The 15,257-nt window shown below is 38.3% G+C and overlaps 1 protein-coding gene across 2 annotated transcripts; it reads left to right on the top strand.

Annotated features, from left to right (window-relative positions):
• The first annotated feature begins 95 nt into the window (after positions 1-95).
• apbb1 (amyloid beta (A4) precursor protein-binding, family B, member 1 (Fe65)) lies at positions 96-14,272 on the top strand. 2 transcript variants are annotated; one of them, XM_022681290.2, is made up of 14 exons: positions 96-240; positions 2,478-3,310; positions 3,785-3,990; positions 4,643-4,696; positions 4,831-4,907; positions 5,059-5,119; positions 5,264-5,410; positions 5,509-5,636; positions 7,668-7,782; positions 8,069-8,153; positions 8,287-8,367; positions 8,995-9,104; positions 9,262-9,438; positions 11,222-14,272. In XM_022681290.2, exons 2-14 carry the CDS (start codon positions 2,497-2,499, stop codon positions 11,381-11,383), a joined length of 2,217 nt encoding a protein of 738 aa, XP_022537011.2. In that variant the 5' UTR covers positions 96-240; positions 2,478-2,496; the 3' UTR covers positions 11,384-14,272. The 2 variants fall into 2 exon arrangements, with proteins under 2 accessions (XP_022537011.2, XP_049324732.1); XM_049468775.1 differs by lacking the exon at positions 96-240 and having other exon boundaries at positions 2,427-3,310.
• The last annotated feature ends 985 nt before the right edge of the window (positions 14,273-15,257 follow it).

Raw genomic sequence — 15,257 nt, 5'->3', positions numbered from 1 at the left:
ATTAAAAAAAAAACAGGCCCCTGGTAGTTGACGCCGCTTTGACGTGGGCTGTGTGACGCAGGCGGAGGCTAGCGGAGCAGCTAGCGCGGTTAGCCCCGCTGGTGCAGCAGCGCTGTGAGTAAGAGCGGAGAGCTGTGAGCTGTGAGCGGTGGGCGGCGGAGGAGGTGGAGGACATTTTTCCGCTTCGCTTTGCTGGATTACACGAGCCGCTGGATATTAATGAGTCGCTCTGGATAGAAGGTGAGTTATGGTGGTCGCAGTGTTTGGTTTATGAGTGTAAAAGGCGGTAGTAGAGGCTGGGTTAGTGCGGTTGTTCGGTAGTTAGCGGGTCGGGGTGTGTTTATGTTGTGGGAGTGAGAGGAGGGGGGGATCATGGAGGGCGATGCTAGTAGCGAAGGCTATGAAGAGATTTGAGCCGATATTACTGACTGTAGTTACTGAGTGACGGTGTAAAAGTCGTGTTTTAATTATTCTGATATCATGTGATATTTCTGGGCTTGTATTCTGGTGGTCTGAAGGCTGTCGTTAAGCTAACGTTTAGCTAGCATCCAGCGCGAGCAGCTAAGCTAACTTAGCTAGGTTAAGCTAGCTCTAACCAGCTGTAGCTAGGTTAGTTAAGCTAAATGCGCAGCTAACGTTACGGCCCAGCTTAGCCGAGTCGCTACACACAGCTGGGACTGCGGAGCTTTATAGCTGCTGGCTGTGTAAAGGCTGCTGTGCGGGCGTTGTAACTAAAATTGTTATATTTCTAGTGATATTTTGATTATATTAATAGATAATGCCGTTTCTGCTTGTGTAGATATAGGTTAGCATATCTAGATAAAAATAAGGTAGGTCCAGTCACACTGGCTACATGGGCATGTAACGTTACTCATCCACACATTTGGATGGATACGCACCTAACCTAGCTTACGGGTACATAACTAAGTGAAGTTACATGTGTCCATATACATATAGGTAGATTTTTACAGTTTATTTAAAACAAACACAGAATATGAATAAAATACTGACACATAAAACATACAACAATATTATTTTACCTCAGTCAATCAGTGACATTACATAGTAATACTAGAGACCCTGGCCTGTGGGAAAACTTAAATTCCATTGCTACCCGGAGCGGCGTCTGAGTTTCAAAAAAATAAATTGTAATAACTGGCCTGGTTTTGGCTAAAACAGCTCGCAACAGGTGAAACCTATTAGCTAACCAGATAGAGGTGTGAATTACCGAAGGGATGAAGGTTATGACCAGTTAGAGAAACCTGAACAATTTATCTGTCTATCATTAAGTACGATACAATAGGTTAATTATCAGTGTTCAGTGTTAAGTGTTCTATCAGAATAAGATGAACCTTTTTTTCCGCTCATTCATCTGATATTGAATTGTATAAAAAAAAAACAGTCTGTTTTTGTAGATGAGTTAGCCTACCATCTCAAATATTTACTATACTAGCTCAACACTGTCTGCTAAGGGTGCAATTAATTATTATTTTGGTAGTTGACTAGGATACAATGATTTAAAATAAAAACATTTATTTTACCCATACCCTGTCCCTCTGCTTCCTGTAAGTATGGCTCATGTTCCTAGTTTTCTCTATCGCTTAAAAACAATAGAAACAGCAGGATGTGGGATTTAAATGCCCGTTAGATGCTCAGAAGCCATTTTTGGGCACTTTTGGGGACCCAAACCAAGTTGAGTGTAAACTGTGTAAGTGGACCCATTACCCTTGCCCATTGTATTTATGTCCACAGCATTTTGTGTAGTGCATTGCAGTTAGTCAGCACATTTTTATAATCAACATTTTAGATTTAGCTGATTAATCATTGCAGTCCTAGTGTCTACCCTTCTCACAGTGTGTAGTGTGACAGTGTAATTTAATTTATGAGTGCAGTATACCTGTTGTAACCTGTTGTAAGGGGGATTCCCTTGTGTACTGTACCTAAATGAGAACAGTACTCACCACCCCAGTTGGGTAGTAAGTTAGTTATTAATATTACATTTACTAACTTAATAAAAACCTTAACAAAGTATTACGTTAAATTATCAGTTTTTATTTGTAAACTCTATTAAACTGTGTTTGGTGTCATCCCTCCAGAAACCATTTCCACACAAATTAACCATGACCCAGTAGAATACATAAAAACTTAATGGTACACACTAATACTTCTCTGGGTACCAGGTCAAGACAAGAGGCTCTATTTGTAATGTTAACTGTGTACAAGTACACAGTGGAGCAAACCAACAGTCCCCCAGGACCATGGCGGAACAAATAGCAACACAACAGCTATACAGAACAATGCACAAACAAAGAGCAAAGAAACAATACAATAAATGCAGTAAATAGAACAGACCATGCAATTAGCTGCCATAATTTTGCTTGACTATTGGCTTAGGATGTTGTTCTAAATAAATTCTAATGAAAGTTGTTTTCTAATTTTTTTCTGTGGTTATTCACTCTTCTGGCAATCTTTTCCAGAGGCATCCAGCTCTGTGCCATGTCTTTAGAGAGCTCTTCAGACCTGGCCAACGAGAACACCTGTTTGCCCCCGTCACTGACCCTTGACCTGCGCTGCCCCCACAGCACTCTTTTAGACACAGAGTTAGGCAAAGCTAAAAGCTCCTGTACCTCCTCTCCCAAGAGCCGCCGTATCTACGCCAGCACCACCCAGTCCCAGCTTCTCAACGGCATCATGGGCGGACTGGATGATGAAGCTTCCCTCCAGCACCGTGAGGAGGAGTGGGCCAGGAATCAGGAAAACGAGCAGGGTCACCCTGTTCCAGGGAGCAATGCCAAGTGGATGAAGGAAGGCCAGAACCAGCTGCGCAAAGTAGCAGAGAAGCAGCAGGACCTAAACAGAAACCCGGACCAGAACCTTAACCTGGTCGAGAACGAAAATGAAAACGAAAGCCCCGACATGAACCCCAACCGAAACTCCACGCTTGGGGTGCAGGGGAGTGATGTGGAGAATAACAAGACCCTGGAGGTCCTATGCTCTGACGTAGATGTTAGGAACACCGCCAACGAACCCATTCTGATTGATACCTCTGAGGCCCCCATAGGCAAGGAACGAGAGAATGAGAATGAGGAGGAAGAGAAAGAAGAAGAGGAGAACTTCCCTCCTGGCAGTGGAGAGAAGGACACAGACTCCTCTGAGACACAGAGCTGCAGTGAGTCGAGGAAAGACAGTGAAGGCGGAGGGAGGAACACATGCTTACTGTTCAGCAAGAATGGAGCTAGTGATGAGGACTCCAGCTGTATGTCTCTGTCTCAGGGGAGCACTGCCAACAGCACCCCTGATGGAGATCCAGGTAGCTTGTCTCAACCTGCTTCATGCTTGTCTTTACAGTTGATCTATGGAAAGACTTATGCTTATAGTAAAGTGTGCATATTTATTGAAGATTGGTCATTACCTTGTGAACATTTTCACGATTTCTGTGAAGCAATAGAAGTAGTTCAGAATGGTGTTAGCCTAAATAAACCTTGTAATGCGAATGAAAGTTTAGCACACTTTCTTCACAAATGGAAAGCTGTTCCTATACTGTACTATAATAACATTTTATAATACTGTATTTTGTGTAATAAAAGCTTGTTTTGGCCATTTAACTTTTAGTCAAAATACTTTAAAGCATGACCTGTTTTTTGTTTTGAAAGTGGCAGTTTGCTGAAATGTGGATTGGCAAAGTTGTATATGAACATCAGTGCCTACTACAGCAGTTCTAATTACTCTGTGTTTTTGTTTTTTTCCAATGCCACCCCCACTACCATCTGGTGTGGCTACTTAGAGTCTTATTGGGACCGCAGCGCGTTCGAGACCGACACAGACCTGCCAGCCGGTTGGATGCGTGTGCGGGACACCTCTGGGACCTACTACTGGCACATTCCTACAGGCACCACACAGTGGGAGCCACCTTCTCCCCTAGAGGAAGGTGCAGCCCCAGAGAGACCATCCAGCACCTCACCTGCCATTACCCCCTCTGAGGAGCCACAGGTACAAAGAAAATGTTGATCGTACTTTTACCATGTTAAGACATAATAGATGGTTTTCTTACTTCTTGATTTAAGGGAATGCATTTGTTTAAAAAAAAAAAAATTAAACGTCGTAAAGTCTCACTTTCCTAGCTGAATTTAATGTACAGAGTGAGGCAAAACAGGTGCAGGACATCCTTTCATTGTAAGGGAAATTAATAAAACAAAAAGGAATATGACATCTAAATACCCCAGCAAGTAATGGGTGAGGGGGGCCTATCTTTTTGGCTGCGTTTGGAACATGGCCTTCATATTGAAAACTGCATATTTGGTTTCTGACAAAAGTGTGTCCTGCAACTTTTTTACACACATTGCACTTTGTCTAGTATAATGTTGATGCTTTTATGTTTTAGTTTAATTGTTTTAACTGGCTGTGTTTTAATTAGTTACACACACTTTTTTTTTGGCAGAATTGCTTTTAGTTTCACACCATTTGATGTTTTTGACTGTATGATTTCGTTGGCAAAAATTGGCATAGTTTTCATTGTCAGTGGAGAGATTATTATATCATCAGGTAGCATTGTCAACAGTTAGACACACAGGAATCATCACCTCAGTCTATCTCTGGTATTTTGATTCTAAATCAATAACAATGCATGTGGTTTTGTTCTTAGATTACATGGAATGGCGTGTCCCGTCAAAATAGATTCAATGATGATCTGTGGAAGGTCGGTGAATATTCTTTTTTTTTTTTTTTTCTAGCATTTTATTGATTATATGTGTGCTAATAGAACATAGCATTTAATAACATATATTTTATACATTTAAAGGCTTACCTTTATCTTTCTTTTTTTTTTTCTAGGAGGAGGATGTAACTTCTGATCAGAGTCTGAAGGATTTTGAAGGGGCTACTCTGCGCTATGCCTCTATTAATCTCAGGTATGCTTTGTTTGATTTAAATGTTTTATTTCAATGACCAGGTTTAAACCTAGTCTTAAACTACACAGCATTTTGAGATTTGCCATTGAAAAGAACTAGGCTTAATTTAGGCTCTTGTTTTAAGATGCTTTTTTTCCTTGTTTATTTTTAGCTGTTCCCAGTCAGAAGGAGAAGAGAAACCAAATTCATACAGCACCGATGTCGAGGCCAAGGTATATTTAAAAAAAAAAATAATAATACATAAATAAAAAAATTGCATTATTAATGTATGTTAAGTAATGCACATCTAAAATAATAAATCTAAAGTCTTTACAGTACTGCAGGTCACATACTATTTATTTGTCTTGTTTTTGTAGTGCTTTGCTGTGCGATCTCTGGGATGGGTGGAGATATCAGAAGAGGAGATGGCACCTGGAAAGAGCAGCATTGCTGTGAATAACTGTATAAGACAGTTGTCTTACCACAAACACAACTTGCATGACACTGTTGGGATCTGGGGAGAGGTATGTGTGTGACGATTCCATAAGAACTCACCGTTCTGTGCCTTGAAAGTAGTAGTTTGAAATGTTGTAAGTTGAGAATGTTTGTTTGTATTCTACAGGGAAAGGACATGCTCCTGGTGCTTGAGAATGAAATGCTGAATCTGATTGATCCTCTGGGACAGACACTCCTCCACTCTCAGCCTATCGTCAGCATTCGCGTGTGGGGTGTTGGCAGGGACAACGGCAGGTCAGTCTGACAACCAATCCTAGCTGTTTTTAAAAGACCAAACTGATAAAATAAAGAAAGCTTATGTTTTAGCTTAACTTAATGCTGAACTGGTTTTACCTAGATGCAGACGTCAGGATATTTCATTTGTAGGTGTCTACCAGCAGAATAGCATGTAATAAAAACATATATGCTATGGTGCTTTCTCACTTTTTACAAAGTTGTGACCACTTTACAAAATGTTACGACCACTTTTTTGTTTCTACATTTATGGGAATTTTGTAGTTCTTTTTTTTTTGTTAGTTACAGACTGTAGTACATTTGTTTCTCTGCATATTTTATCCTCCTCCTTTTACTTTGTGCTTTTTAATGGTTAGGACCCCAGAAGGCAAGTATTATTCGGGAGGTGAATAGAGTGGATCAGAAACAGCAGTGCTGCTGGAGCTTTAAAACAATGTACACTTACTGTCCTCTCTATTGCAAACTTCTACCTTGCTGCTCCACCTTGTAGATGTAATAATAAAGTAGGTCTGCAATTGATGATTATTTTAGTAGTCGACTAATCTGACGATTATTTTTCCGATTAGTCATTGATTATGTCTTCCATGCCCGTCCTCTCTGCTTTCTGTGGGTACGGCTCCTGTTTCTAGCTTTGACTGATGATTCGAAACGATAGAAACAGCTGAACATCGGATTTAAATGCCCTTCAAATGTCCAAAACATTGTCCTTTGAATGTGGAAGGTGCTGATATTTAGTAAGTAATGTGAAATATGTTGTGATTGGGCACTTTTGAAAACGCAGGCCGAGTTGAGCGTAACCTGTCTAACATTGTCCCCAGTAATTTGTGTAGTGCTGCTTATTGACAATTAGTCAATAACAAACATTTGAAGTCTCTCCATACATATTTTGTTTTAAAAGGCATTTAAATGTCTGGATGTTGTTTAAAATGTATTTTAAAACAGAATATTTTAATTGACATTGTCGATTATATTATGTCAACATATTCGACAGTGTCGATTATAAAAATATTCAGTTTTAAAAGGCATTTAAATGTCTGGATGTTTAAACAACATCCAGACATTTAAATGCCTTTTAAAACAGAATATGTATGGAGAGAAACAGAAGGACTGCAGAAAAAAGAGTGTAGAAACAAGGTTGTGTTCATAATATTTTGACTGAAGCATGTATAATGCATATAAAGTAATACATATATAGAGCATATATACAGATTTTTTTTACTTCTTCAGTTTGGTTTTCCACTAGTTTTGGCTGGTGTACTGTTTAAATAATGTTTATTGAAAGTGTTTCTGTCTTTAATACTGAAATATGTAACTATACACAGTCCAAGCATACACTCCTGGGTCTTTGCATTCTCAGCAACTGTGCTTTATTTTTATTTTTTTGCAAATCTAAGCACTTCGTCTCTGGTGTAGTCATTATACAGTAGCTGCATAAGCAATATTTGTTGCTGCATATAATAATATTTTGTTACAAGCATGCTTTGTTTGATTTACGTTGACTTGCTAGACTAAGTTGTGCTTTTATTGTGCTCCCTCTTTTGTTTGCTGTTCAAACCTTGTTTGATTTCTCTCTATGCTGCTGCATTTTGGGACTCAGGGAGAGGTAGTGTATTGCTATTATTCTGCACGATTTTTCATTCTATGTGATTGTCATTACAGTATGCTGCTTCTACAGCTCATTTTCACCCCTCCAACCTCATATGTATGACATATGTATGTCTTAGTGCTGTATTAGAGGATTTGATTAGTTTCATGTTTTTCTTCTAATTTAATTATTACTATATATAGTCATAGGGTAAACATATTTTGTGTTGGTAAACTTTTATAAATACATTTAGAATTGGTTCCACTACTTAATTTTTAACATAATAGTAAAGTAGTAGTGTTCTCTGTAGTAGTGTTTCATTTTCATTTCCATTTTCTGCTTGTATGTTTTTCCATAGCCTCCTGTCTACGTTCATACCTTGAGCTCTTGAGCTATACGTTCATGTACACAAGCAGTGTTTCATGTTTTTTTTCCCTCACCCACAGGGACTTTGCGTATGTGGCTCGAGACAAGCTGACCCACGTCCTGAAGTGTCACGTGTTCCGATGTGACACTCCTGCCAAGAACATTGCCACCAGCATGCATGACATCTGTTCCAAGGTAACTGTATCTCTGCTGTGGAGAAAAAAAATCATTACACACTGTGTTTACTTGAAATCCTAACTTGTACATTTGTTTTGTTAATAAAAAGCTACAATTACTACAACCAAATGATTTTTTTTTTAGGTTTTCATACAGTTGCAAACAGTTTTATGGCATGGGGAAAGAAAGAAATACCCATCTCTAGAACACTTGAGTGTTGTAGAGCAATGGGCACTTTTTAATTTCTTTTTACACTTTTTTTTTGTTTTAAAGTCTAAACTTGCGTTGGTTCTTTTGTTTGCAGATTATGGCTCAGAGGAAGACCTCAAAGTCAAGTCTGAACAGACTCAACATCGATCCGTCCAAACTAGTGGATCTCCCATTCCAGGGTAGGAAGTCAAAATCATGCAACTATTCCAAATTGTTTGAAATGCAAAGAGCAATAGACCACAATTCAACTTATAATAGATCCTCCATTTAAATTCTTCTTTTCATCTATTTTTTTTCTTTTTACATTTTTAGAGTTCCCAGCACCAAAGAATGAGCTGGTACAGCGCTTCCAGGTGCGCTACCTTGGTAATGTTGCAGTGGCAAAACCAGTAGGTAAGGAACACTACAAAGCCTCAACATAAGGGGTAACCTTTACATGTTTGAGTAGCAGAACTGGAAAAGCAATGGCATAACTGAGGCCAATGTTTGGGAGCATTGTTTAATAGGGAATATAATAGTGGGAATTCTGGGCTGATGCTGATATCTGAGATGATGTGTATGTATATGTATGTATAGCCAATATACACATTTATTACATTTATTTATTTATTTACATATATTAACTTACAGACAGACCAGGCACTCTGATATAACTTTGAAACACCTGTATGCGATCAATAAAATAAGAACTTTGTTTTCAAATTTATTTAGCTAACTGGTCCTTACATAGTTTGATCAGTAGATCTATTAAAACTAATAAATGTAAAAAAAATGTTAAATCATTACATTTTATGGTAGTGTGGTCAGTGTTATGTCAGTAACTATCAGTTTAAAATATCTACACATAGATTATGATGATAAAAATGTATTATATGGATGTAATTGCAGTATCATCTTTTTAAGTAATTTTCTGGTGTAAGGCCAGTTATTAGTTAAAATTATTAATTTTTTTCCTTTTTTGAGAGTTACTCAAATAATTACTACTGAACATCACTCTTACTGTGTATGTGTTTCACTCAGGCATGGACATGGTGAATGCTGCTTTGGAGACTGCCCTTGCTGCCAAAGATCAGTGGACTTCAGTGACTGTGAATGTGGCATCTGCTACTCTTACTATCCTTGTTTCAGATGTGAGTAGTGCTCATGGCACATTATGCTTTTTATTATATCTTTCTCATTGTTAAAACAGCATTATGCAGAACTCATGTTATTTAAGTAATTCTGTGTTATATAGATGATAAGTTATGTAAAATCCCCTCTTTCTCCCTGACGTTTGTGTTTGTGCAGACTGAGGAGGTTCTGTCCGAGTGTCGTGTTCGGTTCCTCTCGTTTATGGGCGTGGGGAAAGATGTCCGCACTTTTGCGTTCATCATGGCTGAAGGCCCTGGAGACTTTATCTGCCACATGTTCTGGTGCGAGCCCAACGCTGCCAGTTTGAGTGAGGCTGTGCAAGCTGCATGTATGGTAAGACATAACGGAGATCTAGATCTTACTGAGAACTGAAATCTGTTAGAAATTTTGAATGCTTTAAAATTTACAGCTGATGTGTAGAATCAAGAATGAGCTTATATTAGAGAAGTGTTAATCAAATCCTAAAGGAAAAAAACTTCTCAATAGCTAATATCAAATAGTAAATAGAATATTATTAGAGATAGACCGATCCGTGTTTTTGGGGGTGATTTTGATCACCGATCGTCTTTTAGCTTGATACAGCTCTGCCTAATTTCACCCACCTCTGAGCAAACACTGGGAATCTTAGCCAACTATAAATAAACGGAAGTGCTTTACTCACCATAATAAACTGACTTCAGAAGAGTTATATGTGTAATTAGTTTCATCTTTATAATTATATTTCTATTTACTTAGAAACCAATACTGCAGGAACAGGAATCCTAACATCTGCTGCCTCACTGCCTCTTTTTCAGAGTCATCTTTCTGCTTAAAATAGCCTAAATTTACTGTTAATTATACAGCCCTGGAAAAAAAATGAGACCACTTCACTTTCTGCTATTTATAGGTATATGTTTGAGTAAAATGAACATTGTTGTTTTATTCTCTAAACTAAAGACACAATTTCTCCCAAATTCCAAATAAAATATTGTCATTTAGAGCATTTATTTGCAGAAAATGTGAAATGGCTGAAATGACAAAATATACAGAGCTTTCAGACCTCAAATAATGCAAAGAAAACAAGTTCATATTCATAATGTTTTAAGAGTTCATAAATCAATATTTGGTGGAATAACCCTGGTTTTTAATCACAGTTTTCAGCATCTTGGCATGTTCTCCTCCACCAGTCTTACACACTGCTTTTGGATAACTTTATGCTTTGCAAAAATTCAAGCAGTTCAGCATGGTTTGATGGCTTGTGATCATCCATATTGTCTCTTGGGTACATTTCAGAGGTTTTTAATTAGGTAAAACCAAAGAAACCCGTCATTTTAAAGTGGTCTCTTATTTTATTTTCTTATTTTTTTATAATAAGAATAGTATAATACTCTAGCTCAGCTGCAGCAGAGAGAGACTTTGATTACCTGTACAGAACTGCACTGTCTGAAACTGGTTTCTTTCTGACACGGTTGCTGCTGTACTTCTGCAGCGTATGGTATGTGTGGCATTAGTCCCTCACATATGAACTGCAGAAACCTGAAATCTCCAGACTGACTAACTGAGCTGAGCTGATTTAGCCTGATCATGTAGCAGGAGCCTGTAACAAGAGTCTTGCTGCAGCCTGTAGGAATGTGGGGTTCTGTGAGTGAGTAAATTCTCACTCCAACTCCAGAGTTCCATCTAGTGGCTGGACAAGGAACTGCAGGAACCTGACTGGCTAAATCATTGGCTAAAATCAGCCGATCGCGTATTTTGGCTGAAAATGGTCTAATACCGATATATAGATGATTGATCGTTCCATCTCTAAATATTATTATCAATTAGAGATTTACTTTGATTAGATATGTTGACATTAAGTTTGTGTTTTATATTCACATCATTCCCATATGGCAACAGATAGGCCTGCCACGATAATTACTTTTTTGTTATTTTGCTCAGTCCACTCTGTGTTTTTGATGCAGTAGTCATTGTGTGACTAGCTGAAATATTGGTAAATGTCATGAAACTGAAATTATACATACAAAAATGATCGAGGTCACATCCATTTGCCCATTTGTATGACAAGTAATTTTCGTGAGAGCCTAGCAACAGATATATTTGTGGTTCTAAGTCTGAGTGAATTTATCTGTTGTTTCAGCTGAGGTATCAGAAGTGTCTGGACGCGAGACCCCCCAGCACCATCTCATGCCTGCCAGGCCCTCCTGCAGACTCGGTGGCTCGCAGGGTGGGCTCCAGTGTCAAGAAGGGTGTGCAGAGCCTGCTGGGCAGCTTCAAAAGATCTGGATCCCAGACGCCCTAAGAGAGAATTCACCCCACCCACCTGTCTCCCCTCCTCCACCTGCCTGCTGCCTCTCTGCCATTTCAAACGGAGGGCACTGCAGGCTTTCATCAAACCTGGAACACACATTTCACGTCTCCTGACCTCTTTTGAGGAGCTCAGGTTTTTCCCTTTATCTCTGCATTTCTGTGTTGGATGAGTGAGTGAGCGAGAGAGAGAGAGAGAGAGGGAGAGAGAGTAAGGGGGATGTGTGGAGGAAAATACTAAATTATAGTGCAGGATGTGACTGCACTGTGAGTTACACAATACAACACTAAAGCAACACTAATTCACTCACACACACAGACACACACATTGGTGTAGATGGGTAGTACTGCGTATTCAGTAACGATGATTATTACTATTAAGCAGTTGTACATCTTAAAATGGTTGAGTGTTTTGAATGTCTAATGTATGCGAAGTCTTTCACCATGAAAACTGGACCAAAATCGATTACTGTAATTGATAGATAGATAGACAGATTAGACAGATGAGAGTAACACTACGTATGCCGTTTAAGAACACTGAAACTAGCAACACGCAACACTAACGTTAATGTAAAGTTGGGTACTATTTATTGTGTACTGTAACACACTGCTATTGCCATCGATTTCCATAGATTTTCCCCCGTTTATGATGTCTGTATAGACTGTATAGATGAGATTTGAAGGGAATTGATCATGATGATTCTCGACGTTCTCTGATGTCGAGTGCATGTTTCCGTTAACACCTGCGCTGTTCGTAGATCACACTTTTTTTTTTTTTTTTTTCTTTCTATACTGTAACAGACGGGTGTCGCATCCTGTGATTTTAATTTAGCTCAGTCACTAAGCAGGGCCTGCTCTTGCTGTGTTTGTTTTACCTCTGCTGCAGACTGTCACTCTGAATATGATCGAGTTTGATCTGTACCTGACACACTACCTGAGTGGAATTATTTAATCAGATTTATTTATATTCTTTCATAAAATATGAAATAGCATTAATGGATCGTAGTCTTCCAAAAGGAATTGTCTCGTTGTAGAGCTCCTGTATGTTTTACAAGTCTAGACAGGCGTTAGTGACTTACATTTATGTTCTTTTGAAATAGAATCAGTAATATTTAATTGATTTAGGTTTGTGTGTTTTAATTAGAGTTTTTAGTGAAATATTTTTTTGTTTGTTTTTTTTTTTTGTTTTTTTTAAGTTTCCCCGTTGGCGGGAATTCTGTTTTAGACACAATTGAGGTCTCACCACTATGTGGTTTCTGGCAAAGGAGGAACTCGACTCTAAATGTGGATGAATGTTGTTAATTAATTAAAGAAAGAAAGAAAAAGGATCTCAAGCTTTTGCTTAGAAATTTGAGTTAGCCTAGATTTAAAAAGGATATTAAAATGACTCATATTATAAAACTACACTTTCACATATTTGAGCATGCTTCTGCTCTCTGCTACTGCGGCGATGCACAGCTAGAGGGCGCTGTCTGCGTACTTTATTTCCCCCTTTTTCATGCGTCTGACTGTGGGATTGTACAGCACGACGGGTCCATGGTTAAATGGCTTCTTTGTGACTCGTCATGTGTGATTTAATTTTTTTTATTTTTTTGTTTTTTAGAACAAAAAAAACGAAGGATTTTTTGACACTTCAGAGAGCCGTGTGTCACTGATTGTCTTGTACATGCACATTGTAATATACTGCACCATGTGTTGCCTCATAGTTAATAGGCTATAATAAAAACGTTAACAGCCATTTACAAATATCATCATGCTCTACGATTATTCACTAAATGTTACTGTATATATTGAAACTAATAATATAGTAATAGTAGCAGAATGTACCCCTATCCAGTAGCAGAATTGCTTTTTTAAATGCATTTAAAAGAACACTTTTTAAAATGCATATATAGATATATTTTTTTTTCTTTTCAGTTTGTGTTTACTGTACTCCTCCCTGAAATAGATTTAAACACGCCCACCCTCACTGTTTCAGTTTACACTCCAGCTGCCATGTGGAAGAGCCTTAGCTTGTAGCTCTAAAGCTGCTAAAGTGAGAAATCTAGAACTGACTGAACTCGACTGAAGCCTAAAATGAATGGAAATGAATGGATTAAAAGTTGTTCGGAACTGGATTTATGTCTTGTTTTTTTTTTTTTTTTTTTTTTTTTTTTTATAATCACCTTGTTATCCCAGAGTAACTCACGCTGCATTTGCTCTACTAAACAGAATCTGTGTATGTGGTTGTGTCTCACAGCATTTCATGTATATAATGTAAGGATCTTCGTTGAAAATGCACTCTAAAGACTGTAGATCTAGATCACTCTGTGTGATGAACAAAAAAATAAATAAAAGAGAAACGGAGGTTGTTAACAACATGGAATAATATCTGTGTATTGTATCTTGTAAAAGGAATGTCAATGTTTTTTAGGTGCTTGTAATCCATCCAGTTTAGGAAAATATCATCTTATCTCGCCTAAAGGAACACACTGAGGAATGAACGAGCGCACACAGATGACATCATAACCAGCCTGCCTATCGACGACTTCTTCATATTCCTCTATGCATAATCAAACCATGTAGTTTTATGATTAGGAGGTACTTGCTAGGGCATTTTCATATCTGTAATAATATGCAGATATTATTCAAATGCTCCTGTTGGTCCTCCCTGGTGTGTTTCCCTAGACTGTAAGAATGCTTCTTCTTCTTTTTTTTTATTTTATTTTTTTTTAACTGCCGGGTGTGGTGCAAGAGATTGCTTTTATTTCTTTTTTTTTTTATGATAATTGTTATTGCTTGTTTTGGATTACTTTCTAAAATGTACATTAGGTGTTATGTATTTGTATATACATGTATATTAATATGATGTGTCACTGGGCAAAATAAAACGTTAATGTCCGTTTCCATGTGTTTATATGTGTTTATTCTCTGGTATTCAGTTTACCTTTAGGATCAGTAATCAACACCATCAACACCGCTCTAAATGTATTAGTATATCCCTTTTGGCTGTGCATTTACTATCGTAAAATATCAGTTGTGTATTAATCTTACTGTAATACTGTAATCTTACAAAAATACGGAAAGATTAGACACTAGAAGCATAATAAACAGTGCACTAGTTGCTGTTTTCCATTCAAAACACTGCTTTGTTCAAGACAAACAGTTTTTAAATACTGTATTCACTCACTGTTTACTTTCTTAGACACTCCTACCTAGCTGCTCTACCTTACCTAGATGTAAAGGCAGGCAGGCAGACAGTCGTCTATTGCTGCACAGTTTTGGGTTATGTTTACATTACCAGGCTGAAGTGACTCAAATCTGATTTTTTGCTCAATGTGGCTCAGATTGGATTTTTTCATGGCTGTGTGAACGTGCACATTTTTTGAATCAGAAGAATTTTATGTTACTTAACAATCACATTTGAACATGATGATGAATCCAGCTAATGAAACACTCACCTGCCGTTTTTTTAGGTACACCTTGCTTGTACCAGGTTGGAGATGTGTCGGCTGCACATTCATGATGCGAATCTCACGTTCCACCACATAAAGGGATGTGGTGGTCATAAAGGGATGGAGGACATGGTCAGCAACAATACTCAGGTAGGCTGTGGCGATGCTCAGTTGGTACTAATGGACCCAAAGTGTGCCAGAAAAATATCCCCCACACCATTACTGCACCACCACCACCAGCCTGAACCGTTGATTCAAGGCAGGATGGATCCATGCTTTCATGTTGTGGAGGCCAAATTCTGACCCTACCATCCGAATGTAGCAGCAGAGACTAATCAGACAAACGTTTTTCCAATATTCTGTTCTCCATTTTTGGTGAGCTGTGCGAATTGTAGCCTCAGTTTCCTGTTCTTAACTGCAGGAGCGGCACCCGGT

Source organism: Astyanax mexicanus, chromosome 20 (genome assembly GCF_023375975.1).
Source record: "Astyanax mexicanus isolate ESR-SI-001 chromosome 20, AstMex3_surface, whole genome shotgun sequence".
NCBI lineage: Eukaryota > Metazoa > Chordata > Actinopteri > Characiformes > Acestrorhamphidae > Astyanax > Astyanax mexicanus.
This window is presented reverse-complemented; position numbering and strand designations above follow the sequence as displayed.